The 17,038-nt window shown below is 35.3% G+C and overlaps 1 protein-coding gene across 1 annotated transcript in view; it reads right to left on the bottom strand.

The window, feature by feature from the left end:
- The window catches only part of LOC113239558, a 115,409-nt gene that overhangs the window by 39,477 nt on the left and 58,894 nt on the right, over window positions 1-17,038 (bottom strand). The window contains exons 5-7 of the mRNA XM_026476619.1: window positions 10,379-10,523; window positions 10,146-10,307; window positions 1,761-1,781 (exon numbers count right to left, since the gene is read on the bottom strand). Coding sequence (XP_026332404.1) covers window positions 1,761-1,781; window positions 10,146-10,307; window positions 10,379-10,523 — 328 coding nt within the window. The remainder of the gene's footprint in view (window positions 1-1,760; window positions 1,782-10,145; window positions 10,308-10,378; window positions 10,524-17,038) is intronic.

Here is a 17,038-nt window from a genome sequence, read left to right as displayed (position 1 = left end):
ACAATGTATTCAACCTGCAAGCAGGTGTGCAAATATTAACTGATTTAAATATTTTGGCCTCTAAAATCAATTGCATTTCAAATTAATATAAATTAGTATTTGTAAATTCTAAATATTTTTTATTACTCTAGAAGCAATGTGTCATAAGCCATTTTGTCAATTGTGATTTAGACATAGGTCCGTGTAGTAGTTTAAATTCATTCGGTAAACTATTGAATATCTTTATGCACATGTTGAAGCAATTATACTTATAAATTAATTTATGGCATCGAGGTTGGTACAAAAGACTCATGATTTCAGCTCTTGATTGCCTTTGTATCACTTCACCTCGTGTTTTAAAACATTGAGGATAAGTGTTCACAAATACGCAGATGTACCTTATATACATGCATGGCAAAGGCAGTATGTTTAGTTTTTTGAACAATGGTTTCCAGCTAAGTCGTAAATAACTGACCTGAGATTGCTACGAATAGAGTTGGCAGTTCGTAGAAGGCACGAAGTGCCGGAAAAGAGTCCCGGAAGAGGGACAATATTGCAATCTAGGGTTTTTTTATTATTATAAGCCGATACGTAAATAAACGTCTGACTGCAATTTACACCAACATAGGTAGTAGTGACCTAGGTCACATGGTTACGTGCAAACTCTTCAAGTCGTCAGTTCCCACCGCGTTTTTTAACTCATTGTTATCCTTTCAGAACTACTAATTTCAACATTATGGGTCGTGTGGCCAAAACTGTTTTTGTTACAAGTAAAATTTATATTTATTAATACACCGTGAAAACATAAAATTATTTATTTGATATTTTTGTCATCAAATTAGATTTATATCAGCATGATAAAAAGCTGTAGGTAGAATACAGTTTAACGCTTCAGTTGCAGAACACTTGCAACGCTATTACAAACACACTGTATGGCCAGACGTCACGGTTGTAACTAGTTATGTTAGTTGTAGTTACCCGTGAGTTGACACAGAATCGCGTACGTAAAAAATGTAGAGATTTAGTTGAAGTTAAAAATACACAAGTCAAAATAAATGACTGACCAATCGCGATTGCTTAGTAACGTCCAGTAAAAATATATTGAACTAAAATAAATTGACTTCGCCAAAAGTATGCCGCGAGCACAGGACAAAAAGAATCTTGTACGTAAACCATACACACACACAGACGCCAAACTCAGGCCATTGACACACTGCATCGCGCCACGCAACACGCGATAAAAAATATTTCTGCCAAATATCATTGATTAACATATAGAGACAGATTTTATGCAGGGTGCTCATTAAAACCGTTCGCAAATCTCTTCCATTTCAATAACAATCGATTCGGTATTATCATAGTTGTCGGAACAGGTTGTCATGAATTTAAGTGCTCGTATTGCACATAAACCTATAAATCTTGTATAATAGGTTACTCAACCATCTGTTCCAATAACTAATTATGAAATGGATTCCATTAAAATAAGCCCAACTGTTTAATTATTTCAGTTAAATATGGTACAATTATGTAATGTTTTCCAAACGTTGCAATGTATTGTTTTTATTAATATGTATTCTTTACCAAATAACCAAATTATACAGCTGGGCGAGACAAATTTTGGTTTTCGCAAAGATTCGCAGACGCCGAAAAGGGAAAAAGTTACTAGTATTTATAATTTTTTACAGGTATTGTGTGCATAAGAGAGCATGCTGAAGCACATGTAAAGCGAAGCGGCCAATTGTTTGTTTTCAGTTTTTATAAAAATAACGAAATAGCCCTACACATATACGGTGTATAGTTAGCTAAAAGAAAAAAAGAATGATGTTATTTTTTGTAACAAGGCACACGGCAGTGCCGGCCAGCCGAGTAAGCGGCCAGGCACTTCCCGTATGTCTATTTAAACGTTCCACGTTTAAACCACATCAAGCAGTTTACATCAAAAACATTTCTCCTTGTAAGAATGTTTCAAATGAAGATCACAATTGAATAAAAATAAATAAACTATAAATTTTTTAAATTCATATTTTAATCCGCATGCTGTAGGCTTGCGAAGCTTATATTGTATAATTACCATTTTACTAATAAATTAATGCTAAATGATGTATTAAAATATATATGTACAAGGATATTCTAAAGAAAGTGTTGTCCTATGAAAATGTAAAAAATCGACGTTCGATACAAAGGCGGTACAGCTGTACACAACACGTTCTTGTAAACATGTGTATCACAAATAAATAAACGAAGTCGATCACTAAAACATATGTATTTAAAGAGTAATTTTTAATAGTACTTGTCTGGAATTTCAACTTTTGTATTAACGAAATAGAAAAAAATCTCACTCGCGCTTTGTACCGAACACCTAAATATTCTTTTTTTGTTATTTAAATGATTTTGTCACTTTCTATTGGTCAAGCTTACAATATATAAACAATAGGACAAAATCGATTGTATATTAAGTAGACCATTGAAGTTTCACCCTATGTATTTTGTTACTTTATGTGCAATAATGTACAGTTACAACTATCTTCGTAACATCTCTCGCTGAGCTTCGTCTTTCGGCTGTCATCGGATTTCTGACAGCTGCTTTTTGTACTTAATGCATTCTATTGAATTGTAAGTCGCTACTATTTAAAAAACTGATATTATATATGTGACAATATTTAGGAAAAAGCAAAAGTGTAACAAATACGAAGATTGCCGACAAGAAAATAATTGTACTGTACACTTTGATTGATATAATCAACAGTTTTATTATTAAAGATCAATGTTGAGAAGACGTAAGTCTTCCTGATTTCAACATTATCAAACGTGGAGTACCAAAGGGTGGAGTAACTTCAATTCTAGCCTAAAACCGTAAATAACAATACAGTCAAATATAATATGAAGCAATTTATTATAATACCTTCTAAATAGTTTAAAGTTGCGATAATTGTGAGCGAACAATGGCGGACTTATCTATTAATGATCACAAAATAAGTAATAGGAATAATAATGCATTATTACTTAATTGTACAATAGTTATAGTACACATACAAAAAGCGCGCCCTGAAGTGATGTTATAATAAAGACATTCGTATACATCATTGAATTGTAAGTGAGATTTGGTGTTAGGGTACGGTTTTTCATTTCTTTTGTGCGTAAATTTATAGTGTTGGGACGAACAAGACGTTCGCTTCGTGGTGAACGACACGTCTATCCATAACATTTACAGTACCATTTAGAGTTTTAATCACATAATCTGATAGCACTGCGCCCGTCACCCTGTGACATCAAGTTGTCAAGTCACTCCTATCCTTTAAAGAAGGCAGTTAAAGCTCACCTTACTGCTTGGTGGCTGAAATAGATATGGTGACAGTATCATCCTGCACAACATCTTATACAAGGACCTATAGTGCTACGAGAATATAATTCATTTGGGTGATTGTGAAGGTGATTCATTTGGAGGTACTTTTTTCAAAACTAAAAGAAATTAATAAAAACAAATTTATCTGGTTATCTTTATTATCATACAAAAGACCATTCTTTATTTTTTAAAGATTATTTCTGAAAAATTTATTGTTTGTTAACGTGGTCCATTCTGCAGTTCTAATTTTCGAACATGCGTCCGAGCATTTCGATTGGATTTCGAATGTTGGCTTCCAGTTGCTCAATCGTACCCGGCTTATCCGTATAGATTTTGGACTTTACATAGCCCCAAAGGAAAAAGCGTAGGGGTGTGATGTCACAAGATCTAGGCGGCCAACTGAATACGAATTTAAATAAGTAAACTACGATATCACGGACTCGTTAGTTAAGTACATGCAATATTTATTACTTTATATTCGAATTGAAAAATATAGTGCAATAGATTCTATTGAAAATCTATTTACCAGTTCCAATGGATCGTGTCGTCAGATAACTAATGTAACTGTTGTTTGTTACGATGTTCTGAATTCAAATTAGGCAGTTAAGTTTGTACTACTATATCTATATAATAAACTGAAATAGTTTTTTTTATAAAAAAATAAGTGCGCATTTGGAAAGTGATAATAAGGTCGATTAGAATTTAAAGTCGGAAAAGGAATAAAAGGAATTCATTTGAAAGTTTCAATTATGGTTCCTATTTAACAATTTCAAGTTAAACAGTCATTTCGCCAACTACAATTACTGTGGTGCCCTTCAACTCCCTTCTGTTGCTAATAACACGTCGTCATGTGTAAACTTAAAGAACAATGGCGAACTCCCATATAAATTTTTGTTGACGTAATTTGTATGCGCCTGTTTATGAAAAATATGGGATAATATAAAGTTTAAATTGTTGAAAAAATTTGGTTTTAGGTTTTTTTTTTGTAAAAAATAAGTGCGCATTTGAACTCCATCTCACCTGATGAAAAGTGATGATGAGGTCGACGATAGCATGCATACCTAAATAATGCCTATTCACTCTCGCCTTGAAAAGGTCCAAGTTATAGCGTTCGGGGAACAAGTCCGCAGGTAAAGAATTTTATTCCACTCTCTAACCTCTCGCCATATAAATGTGGAAGAGCTAAATGCTTCGTGCGAATCCTCCTCTAAGAACGCGAACGCCTCTCAGGCCGAAGCCAGGCTAGCCGAATCCGGCAAGGATATGCTCACTGTGGAGCCCCGAGAGTCGGGAGGCTCTCTAAACAATGTGACTTTACTAGTTGCGCTTTACTCGTAAGGTGCGACGTCGAAGCCCATTTGGATCGCAGAGATCGGTTAGTAACGTTTAACGCGTGCATCATGGCTCTGAAGGCCCGAATTTACCTCAGTTCGATGTCGGGGCTCCACAACATAGGGGTGGAATCCCAACCCACGTCTAGTCCCCCGATGATGGAAAGGGGAAGGCGGAATTAAATTATGCAATTACATCGGACACTCTCCGTGATATATTCTGTAGAATACCGATAAGCAGGCAACTCTACGGCGGTGTTCAAGGCTCTGCAGCTTCGCCTCTACTAATTCCGAGCCACGTATAAGCCTCTTGGCATTTCATTCATTGCCAATTGAATCCAAGGTGTCCAGATGGTATTTAGCAGATCTATTTAATTTTATTAATCAATCAATCATGTACTAGGTGTAATAGGTAGATATACTACCATTAAGAATGTCCCGTACCCTAACAAGATTATAATAAATGAATTATGTATATTGTTTATTTAAAATAATATAATAAATCCGCCAATTCTTCTTTAATATCTTCTGATTATCATTATGTACTTCTTTCAAGTCTGGTTAGTCACGCGTTACATAGGATCGAGGTGGGTGGAGAGAGGCAGTGGCAGTAAATGTAAATATAAAATACCAAAGACAAAAAAGAATCACTCATTGTTTGCGATTCAATAACCGCTCACGCGATACATGCAGCCGTAGACGCATACCACACCTAGAGGTGCCGGTGATGATTTTCTACCGATTTATCGGACATCGAAGTTTTAACAGGTAAAAGAACTAATATTAATTGCTATTTCGGTAACTACTCTAGCAAACCATAAAGTTTTTAATGCCTGGGTCTGTCATTTAAAAAAATAAACAACTTCAAAAATACGTCACGACAATCGTGTGTGTTATTGTTTGGGCTGGTGATTTCGGTGTTTAAGTAAGTTTACCCTGAATATAAATGTTTATAAACTATACTTTAAGGAGTAATTTCATGGTAAACGTTAGAACCACTCAAACGGAATATTATCATATTTATCCAAGTACACCAAAAATTTCATTAGTGCTTTTTAAGTGCAGGATTTGCGGTGTATTACTGCATTTTATTTGAGTTTTTTTGTTAGTAGTACAGAGGGTATTTATTTAGCAATGCAGTATAATAATTTTTATTTATAAAAACTTGTATTTAAACTGAATCCTTTTCGCGAAACCAATTTTGCGAAACCAAATAGCCGCCATTTTGAGGTAGGAGGAGCGCATCGCGTGAGCGGGTGTTTAGATGGGTTAATATTTCAGTATTTGCTATGAAAATTGCCACGGAATTTAGGTGTGGAGAGTGACCTAGATACGCTCACGTCTTTCAGTTCCTCTGAGAATTGCGTACATCGCCCTGACAGTGGAATTAATTGGCTTGAGTAATGGTGGATTACTTCTGACTATTTGTTTTGCCCATCATTTTAAAATAATCCAGGCATTCTTTGCCCTTTAGTTGGTTCATAAGTGTTATTTTGAGCTCAACTGTTTTATGATCAAGAAAATTATCACTTATCTTGTTCGAAAATATTTGCGATTCTCGTATAATGAAACCATCAAAACTGTCATAGTTATTCACTCAATTTTTCAGTGCGTTTTCCATATTTGCCACATACCTCAACTTCCACCACCTGTCTCGTTAAGAAAAACCGTTCAAACTTTACATTGTTACGAAACATGAATGACGTGTATAAGGAAAATTGGATTTTGTTTATATTTTTTTATAATATTTATACCTACTAAGTAGTAAACAATGTAACGATTGAGTACATTACGAAGGTATCTTAACAAATTCTAGTTTTAAGTATCTATTATTACATTACACTAGGTTAATAAAAAAGTGTTATTACAAATTACAGGCCAATTATATCCAGTGAATGAACAAAACAAACACAAAAGATTCTTAAAATAAGACACACGTGACTTGGATTTCAACAACACTAAAGGTGCTTTTCCACCGACGAAGTGAGACGAGACGAGGCGAGACGAGAATTGAAATCTCGCTTTAATCTAAAATCGCGATCAATATTAATAGCTATCACGAGCTCGCGCTAGAGCAAAACGGTTAAATATTACATTAACAAATATTACAATTCTCGCGTCGGACATTCTCCTCAGTCCAGACATTTCCGCCGAAGATGTACTAGAAGAGAATAGAAATTTTGCCACACAAAATTTTAATTCTCGTCTCATTTCGCCTCGCTGTGGAAAACCACCTTAAGTATTCACTGAGGGATAAACAATGGTTACAGATAGGCGACCGCAGATCTTCAAAACGGTTTTGATTTTCAAAGCCATACATGTAAATCAATGCCAAATTTCTGCACCGGTGAAGTGGTCGTTACTGTTGACCGAGCAATATATAACCTGTTTAACTGTATCCGCACATTAAACAAACACTGTAATGAAAAATAGTGTTACATTCTATACATAATAATATAGACTGATTGTGAAATGTCTCTCTATCACTCAAAATTAATCAATAAAATGGCAATAAAAAAAAATTAAAAACAAAATTTAGAAATGTCACTTTTGACAGAAATTTTTTAGATGGCTGCCTTAAAGATATATTGATTTACCGCGAAAAAATTGTTTATCTCAGTAGTTTCATATACTCAAGTTCTACGTGGAACAAATGTAAGGTTAACATGTCATATTTATTCCCATTACTTCCATGTAGTTTTTTTATGACTTTTCTTCCTCATCAAATCTTTACAAGTTCATTAACCCTATTTCCAAGATTAGACAATTAAACTATTGAAGAAATGTTTACAATCTAAGATCTGGCAGTATGGCCATATGAGTATAGTATGGCCAATTAGACGTCTTAGCCTGTCCGAATGTTACAATTTTGACACTTTGAAACTTTTGAATTGCTAAAACGATAGGACATATGGACATTTGTTAATTGCGATTAAAAAACGACTAACCATAAAATACTTTAAGTCCGCCGATCATCCCCAGGGCTTTTTACCATACATTAGAGCTTTTCTTCCCCCCGGTTTAAGAGGATGTTGACAACTGTATTTTATGCAATCGACTCAAAAAATAAAAAATGTCATCATAGTAAGAATCCTGTAACTACTGATCATTATTTAAATTGTATTTTTTATAATTAGGCTACGTCTTAGCTGTCATTATTACTGATTACTTTGTGTCCGGGTTTCTCATTTCAGTGGGAAAAATATTGCTTGGCACAAATCGGTTTAAGCTCTGGAAGATTTATATTAAAATTTATATTCGACATTTTTTAATTGAACACAGCGTATTAAAACTTACATTATATTTTTCCATTTCAATTATTAAATGTTTAAATTAATTTTGAGGCTGATGTGCAAAGCAGTTTACTATGATTCGAGATGCATTTTGCAGTCTGTGCATAAAAAAGAAATAAATTAATTTGTATTTGGATTTTTGTTTCTAAAGGTTGGCTAGTAAGTAGAGCTTTCATCCCGGGAATCTCGGTATCGAAAAGTTCGAGAATCTCGACGAAAGTTTGAATTTTCGATACTCTATTACTATATTAAGATTGTTTTAAGTCTTGAGAACATCGAAACTTTTGAGATTTACGTCACTTGATTAAACTGTGTTAAAAAATCTGTATAAAAAGAATATTTTTTTGTTCTGGTGACATGGACATGACAACACTGTAGAGTTGACTTAGGTATAATACGTGGAGATTGAACAACGATAGTAATAATCTATCTGAATATCATATTAAACGCCCTTTGTTTCTTAAGTGCACACCTAAATATGATGTTTTTTCTATTTTTTTTCACACAAATTACACCCAAACTCACGAGACAAATAAATGTAAGCTATACAAATATTTCTTTTAGCCTGGAAATCAATGTAACTGTTCGGCCACTGAAGATAGTTGCGTTCAATTGTCCTTTTCGTCTGACATTGTAAAAACAACTGATTCGACTACAAGAGAATGGTGGTCAGTTAGTGACAGGTAATTAATATCGGCATATTGAAAATCACAAGTAACATAAATCAGTTTTGAGCAATATTTAAAATCTAGTTTAATGTTACGATTGTGACATATATACATCTTCTCGATGAGATACACATATTTTCTTGTCGACTGTACCACAGTACCTACCAAAAATAAACTTGTAAGAACCGGGGTATCAGGTGGGAATAAAATATCAATATTTATTCTTGATCCACTGCATTGGGATCCGATGGGAATATAAAATAGTTTAAAATAAAACGGATGCCCCAGGGGATCGGTTTTAGGGGATCAGATGGGCGACGATGATTTACTTGACTCCTTTAATCGAAACTAAGTTTATATATAATAGCACATATATAGAAATCATTGCACATTCACTGGGTTTCATTCCGTCAATTTACAAGAAAATGCAATTCAAACACTTTTTTACTTGTTAAATATCTTAAGGTCTCTACATTAACAGTTAAATTATTCGTTTCTAAAACTATCAGCAAGTGATCACGACTAGTTTCTGTACTTTTCTCGAATTAAGAGCATTTGAGCTATCCAGTTTGAGTATCTTCTTATACCGATGCTATTGTTAGTCTAGCTGAGCACCCTAATTTTCCAAAACGTACTTAAAAGTTTACACAATATTTCCATTATTTAATTCGTAGACACTTGCTGACATTGTGTTCGGACATTGCGGCTGCAGCAATAGACTAGCTTCATATTACTCATCGTCAAGAGCGCGTTTAAGATTTAAATTAAACTTTATGCCGCTTGCCATAAAAACGGTCCAAAATCCAAACTGATTTGCTCTGAGAAGAACTTGACTTATAGCATCACGCTGAAGATGCTGTAAGTAAGTGTACTTCGTTTCAATCCAATTTAAACAAAAAGCAAACAAACCAGTTACTGACCCCACCATTGACGTTTTAGTGATGGCCAATTTTACTGCAAACTACAAATCAATTAATTGAATGAATAGATTTGTTTAATTGAGTCATACTAGCGGTTTTCATTACATAACCTAAAAAAGCGTATTTAAAATTTCCGAAATCTTAATTTTAAATCCGCTTTCAATTCCTTACAGTTATATACTGGTTCCATTGCGACTGACATTTTCGATTTACTAATCGACTACAAATACTTTAATTGAATGAACTGAAAGTTTTGTCCGTACAGCGCTATGCAACCATAGACTTTTCATACATCTTTAATTAAAAAATAATTTCACTTTTTAACTACCATTTTCCGAGATTTCACGATGTTATTCAATATTATATTGTTGGAAAAATGTTCGAAATGTACGTGAAAGTGTTAATTATTCGATTTATTGAGTGATTGCTTACAAATTCAACCAAAACGTTTTGTTTACGTTTCGTTTCAAATGGACTGGAATAGACTATGACCAAGTTAGTGAAAAAGGCGAGCTAGTGCTGCGATGTGTTGTATAAATTGCTACAGCCGTATTCCGGATATTTGATCGAGTAATTAAAATACGGAAACCATTTAATCTTGGAGGACTTACCGAAACGGGCGGTAGATACTTCGAAAATTTCATTGGTGTTGTTAAATCTCCAAATAAAAATTAAATTAGTAGGGTCAGCGTCGACGGTGCAGCGTACGCGTATTGTTTGGTACATCACTACACCGACTATAATAACGTGCAAATGAGCACAAACCGGAACATCTATAAAAAAAAGACTTTTAAATCAGTCTTCTCGAATATTACTGCAAAACTTAAAACTAATGGAAACTTACATTGGACGCGCAGGAAAACAGCCTTGCTGGTGGCCTCCCCTTCGGAGTTAACGGCGTGACACGAATACAGGCCGGCGTCCTTCTTAGTTACCTTCTGTCGGACTAGCAACTTGGTTGATGCATGTTTAGCCTCAATGGCCACGCCCTAACAACAAAAAATACATATTAATTAAATTTTCATTGAACATAACTATCTTGAATTTGTTGTAAGTCCCTGCCATTTGAGATATATTTGGATTATATAAATGTACATGTATGTACTAAGACGCTTGTTATATAATAATTTATTTTTACATTCTATTAATACGATTTCCTCATGTTAAACAAACGAACGAGGCTTATCACGAGCAAGCAACCTAGTTGAATATATTATACTGACTCATGTGTAGGTGTGGATAGGTGTGCTCAAATAGATTTTAACAACGCTTGCGATAGAGTGATCAAAATTATTCTCTGTATTAATTATTTTTTTATTGAATTGATATTCAATTATTTTTTGTGAAATTACTCCACTAGTTTGTTATAATTATTAATACAAAGATCGAACACTCAGAAAAAATTCCTTCGATCCGGTCGGATTCGAACCGACGTCTTCTTGCATACCGTGCCAGACGCTATACCACTATACCAATTAAGCCACGGAACGAACCAACGGACCTCACGAATTTTTCTATGTGCTTGCGTCGTGTCTTTGTACTTGGTTTTTTATACATATATTGCTAGAGAATTTAACTCAATGTATTCTAAATGATTTCGGTTATTTTGCCATTGGTCCCATTTACATTTAGTAGGTCCGCAAAATCTTTTGATGAACTACATTGTTTGTATCACGGACGCTAAAAAAATACAAAACTCGAGCTATAAAAGCCTAATAGAGAGCCTCGTTGGTAATTTCCTATTTAAAGTCCTTAATACACAATGTACTTATTTTATTTACAAAACTGTACATTAACTGCAACCTTCAAGAGCATGTTCACATGAAGAGCGTTCAACAGGAGATTCGCTAACGCACTAACTAACTCCCTACCAAATTTTATACGTAAATAGCAAAAAAAACTGTTTGATGCCGCGCTAACGCCGGGAATTTGTAAATGCGCGTTGACAGCCGCTTTGAGATTTGAGATTGAGGCGTAAAGACGCCTCGAAAAGTACGGCAGACGTATAATCTCAAAGCGGAACGGATTTTTTGCGATTGTGTATTAAAAAAGAAGCGAAAAGCGTGCAAAATATTCGGCATTAGAGCCGATGTACGACTTCGTACCGGTCGTGGAAGTAACGGCGGGACCCTGAGGTTCGAGAACTCGGGACTTATTATAGAGTTGGGTCGCCGACTTAGGGCGTGTTCCCATTATGTCGTAACGTTATATTTGTCGTTGGATAACTGTCGCGTCTAGCCTCACATATCACGACTATCTGTCGTGACTGTGTCGTGGACGTTTATTTCACCGTCGAATCGTTGTCTATTTGTTCCCATTAGATTGTGACGACAAGTGTTATCGGTCCACGTGCAGACAACTATAAATAAATCGTGACGACAATTATCTGTCGTTACATTTTCACCGTGACGTTATATTTCGTAGGATGACTGTCGTTCTTGCTCTTCCCATTGACTGTCGTCGTAGCGTCAAAAAAGGCGTGAATGACTGACTTAATCGTGTTGTACTAGAACAACTTCATTAAAATATACAACACACGACACTTAAAACTGCACAACTATCTCTAGTCACGACATAATGGGAACGCGCCCTTAGAGACAAAGGCTGCGGTCACCGCTCTGGGTCGGGGTTGATTCGGCAGGTGTCCATTGCTGTTCAGCGAAGTAATGCTAATAATAGTAGTAATGGGTACATTTAGAGTTGGACACGACACAGGGCGAAATTTTTTATTGGGTTAGGAATATTTGCCGAAATCTCTTGGTTTTTGTATTCTAGTACCAGTTGGCGAACCCTAGTGTTGATCTTTAGGCTGTAAATTTAACTATTTCACATGTAATTTGTTAATTATTAAAAAATGTTGTTGTAGAAATGGGTACAGAAGACTTTAATACTGGTTAATTCATAGGCAAAGTTGAGAAACGTCCTGGAATATGGGATATGACAAGTAGGGATTATTCCAATAGGATTATGAGGAGACAAGCTTGTTAAGAAGTTGCCCTTTTATTCTGTGAAGAAGAAAACGACGTTAAAAAATAAAAATGTTGGGTAAGTAAATTCTCGCCATAAATGCTATACAAAAACCCAACGCCCGTTTAATAAAAAAAAAATAAGATAAATAAAAAATGTTTATTTACGTTTTCTTAAACCTAGTTTACAGCAAGTTTGCAGGGGAACTCCTTTTAAGCAAACTAATTGCTTGTGCTAGGAGACCCCGCTTTTCCTAGTTAGGGTACTATGTGACCAGGTAAGTTAGGTAAGCTTGGGTAACTTAGCTAATCTAGATTAATTAAAATAAAATAAAAATTTAAGACAAAAAATAAAATAAAATTTGAAATTGTATGTGTATAATGTGTGTGTGATTATGGGTGTGTATATGTAAGAGTGTGTGTGTGTTGGTGTGTGTGTGTGTATGTGTGCGTGTGTGTGGGTGTGTATGTGTGTGTGTGTGTGTGGGCGCGTGTGTGGTGTTTACAATCTATTGTACGATGTCCATAATGGATTCAGTCTCGTTATAATTTAGGGTCTGTAGCCAGTCATACACAACTTTTTTGCAATCGTGGGTCTTTAAAGTATAAATTAAGAGATTTTTATTAATTTTAGTGTACAGGTAAGATGCACGTCTATTTTCAGGTAAGATGCATGTTTAATGCTTGTCATGTAAACGTACCCTAAATATTATCAATATAATCATTATTATGAATAAATATTATCTTCTTCATTAATAGTAACCTATTAATATTTGAAATGTTATAAAATATCAAAGTGTAACAGACAATAACAAAATAATTGGTCGCAGTTCGTTCGCCAAAGAGTGCAGCAGTCGTTACTTGCGATTTATAAGCGATATAAATCGCGCGTTTGTATCGATACAGTCGCGCGCTTAGATCGCGCGTTTGCGTCGCTGCTAAAAATCGCACGCGTGTATGAGGCCGGGGCCGCACTGGTACGGAAAGCGAGAAGCCAGCAAAACGCCGCTACGTCGCTTAATGAATGGGTGGCCGCATCGGGCATGTTAGGCGGTCAGTGGCGGCCGCACTGACGCCACACGCGACGAATAGTCACGTTTGTATTGTGGAAAGTGGTGCGGAGTCTCCTTCGCAACTCTTCGCTCGAATGTGTCGCGCTCTTTCGAACGAACGCCACGAGGTCTGGTACGTCACCGCATATTTTGTCGTAAATCGTAACAGATCGCCGTCGGACCGCTGCTAGTCGTACGAAATTCGTACGAATAAGTGTCGTTGCGAGTCGCTGAATAATTTTATTTAATGCGGGGTGTCCGCATCATTACTTGTATCACATTTGAAATTTCTTTACGATATGAACAAATACATTTCGCTTGTAGTTTCTGCAGTGCTTCACCGACATATCTATGTTTATATGAGTTTGTTTTCACGAAATCGCCGTCGCGTCGCAGTCGCCTTAGGAGTGCGGCCGCGGCCTAAAGGTAGACGATTAACGACTTCATCGCGTTTGTGTGTTTAACCATTCTTAAATTAAAGCGAATTTGAAACAAAATGTATACGCAAGGTTAAGGGTATTCTATACACCCGAAGACTCGCGCAACAAAATGATGACGATGATAATGATGCTCAAAAAAACCTACGATTTGAGAATACGCCAAAAATACACGCAAAGAAAAATAGTAGGTAAATCATCGGAAAGAAACTGGCCGGTTTTCTTCACTGATCGTATTTGTAAACCAACAATTTTTAAAATGATATCACTATAATGATTGGGTAATACCATTGACTTACAAATAAATGGACGACGGGTCTAATAAAAAAACCACGAAAAAAATGTCCCAAGTCAACCTATTTAAACGTAGTGACATGTAAAGGAATATGAAGAAGCTAAAACGTTGAATTTAAATTCTAATTTTGCTTGCTTCGCTGTCAGTCGAACAAACGAAGACTAAAGCGTGAATGACGCTCTATATACGATTTTAACGCCCTATAAGTTCGGACACTTTTTAGCGCGGACCCGACGTCCATATAATTGTAAGTCAATAATAATAATACCATAATTTAACTTTTTAAATTGCTGGTGTTTACACACAGATTCATACGCGTTTCGAGCTTTCTTATTCATTCCGAGTCTAAAGGTTAAAAACGTAAACTTTAAAAAAAAACAATACAAGCATTGTAGTCCGGAGAGGCCCGGATCCGCATTTGAAAACAAATAGCTGAACATTTCTAACTTTTTCTGCAAACGGCGTGTACGTCGCTCTGGATGAAATGTTGTTGACCTAGACTAAACGTAAGGAAAGTAACAATATATGAAATGGAGATCGATATACACTTCCCTCATTCATTTAACGCGGAAGTTTTTAAAAATGAATAGAGTGTATAGCGATTTGTGACCATTGTACTCACACAATGGAAGTAATAATAGTTTGGAAGGGCATAGCTGCAACGATTTTCTGTTTTTAAAATTGCAAACTAAGAACCATGCTACGCTTTAGGGAGGTACAGTCATACCCGTCAAATAGCATTTTATGCAATGAGGGTTCAGTTCTGTTGCATAAGGAGGGTTCTGAATGTCACCATCGCCGAGTGGCCTAAATAGTAGGTATGAGATTTTAAGACCTAATTATGTATAATTACATACAATACTTTTTTAAATTATTAAACAGAACCAATAGTTAATGTATATTTTGTTAACAATCCAAGACAACAAGCGATTTTTTTTTATTTAATTTTATCCCATTTATAAAGGTACGCAAGGGTTTCACCTTACAGCCTCTTCGTATATTTAAACAAAGCCTAAAAAACGCTACAAAACAAAAAACAGAAGGGATATAATAGAGCTGGCCAAGTACCGCTTCCAATATAACCAATTATTTTTTTTTACATAAGCCCAATTGCAAGATTTTTAGACTAATTTAATAATAGGCAGTATAGCGTTTGTGTAGCGTCCGAATTGATATTTTAATTAGCAAAAATACGAGGTTCTTTTTTTGCAACTCATAGTTCTGTATACAGAATTTTAATGACATTTTTCGGCTAAGTGGCGGGTACATCGAGTATATATGCAGAAATAGAGACGAAATAAAGGCCATCCATCCTTGGCAACTCATCAGTCAGGTAATTGGGCCGTATATCACTTTTAAATATCAATTTTGTTTGCGCTAAAATCACAAATTTAGAAAACTAAAATAGTACAGCGCCAACAACTGACCTGTGTGTACGTCTTCGTATATTCCAAAAATATTCTGTATTTATTATAATAAAGATAATATCTCTAACAATGGCGGCTGTCTCATTCGGTGGTGTGGGAAAAACAGCAAAACATCTAATTACAAATGATGCGGAATCACATTTCATCGGCAATTAAATATTATATGTGTAATTTTACAATATTTGTCCAGCAAAGCAAAGCTCAAGTTAAAGTGGTCGTTTTGAAGTTAAACAATTAACGACACCCGTCAACTGTTTCAATTTCGGACTGGCCAATCGGAGCGCAGTTGTCACAGTAATGATTTGGCAGAATAGTTTTCAAACAAATTAAATGACATTTCGTCTCTATTTCTGGTTATATACTCGATGGACGAGTACCATAGACAGTAGAATTTTGATTCAGAAAACTAAGTTTAAGAAATTATAATTAACAGATTAATGTACAGGTTTAGAAAAAGTCATTTGGTTGATTACAACACGACCATCAAGTCTAATAAGGAGGGCTTATTATAACTAATGTATTCGACATTTTAGTGAAATTGAATTATTAACATTTCTAGTGAAAGGGTTGTAACAACAAGCCGTGACCAGGTTTACGGCAGTAAAACAGAAAACTTCAGGTCCACAAGTTTATTTCAAGGGAAGAAAAGGTGATAAAGAAGTAAGGCCCAAAAGGGCCGAGATATACTGAATTACAGATACGTATTCGTAGGTACATGATAAAGGCTGTAGTGATTATAAACTTAGTAAAGGAATCAAAATTATACGCGACTGAACTTAAACAGCTCCGTACGCCGTCGCGATTGAGCAGGGAGTGACGGTGAAACGATACAAAATCAGAATGCGAGGCAAAAGAACTATGGTACAATTCAAAATTTAAATTTAAATAAGAGTGTAAAGGAACCGGAGAAAGGTGATAAAAAGGTGAGATGACAATGTAAGGTCACACCGTCACACTAGGATCAGCGAAACAACATCTACAACCTCCTACAATCCATTTTTTAGTATCTTATTTACTTTCAGTTTTATTGTTAAGGGGAGTCACCGAAGGAAAAGCGGGAGAAACTGTTTGCTAGATCAAATGAGTTAGGTTTTTATGTAAGAAACGGTCTTACTAAAAATATACGATACACCATGTACTGTACGTATATTGTTACACAATAGCATGTACTTTATCCGATTACATAGACGATGGAAAGTAAAACGTTCTAACATGCATTTGGCAAATATTACACGAGAGCGATTGAAAGTAATTTTTTTAAGAAAAAAGAATCATAACTCTCATTGACCTACAATTATATGGACGTCGGGTCCGCGCTAAAAAGTGT

The sequence above is a fragment of the Hyposmocoma kahamanoa genome, unplaced genomic scaffold (assembly GCF_003589595.1).
Source record: "Hyposmocoma kahamanoa isolate Upper Pololo Valley unplaced genomic scaffold, ASM358959v1 99879, whole genome shotgun sequence".
Lineage (NCBI taxonomy): Eukaryota > Metazoa > Arthropoda > Insecta > Lepidoptera > Cosmopterigidae > Hyposmocoma > Hyposmocoma kahamanoa.
Note: the sequence above shows the minus strand (reverse complement) of the source record. Positions and strands in the feature narration are given on the sequence as shown.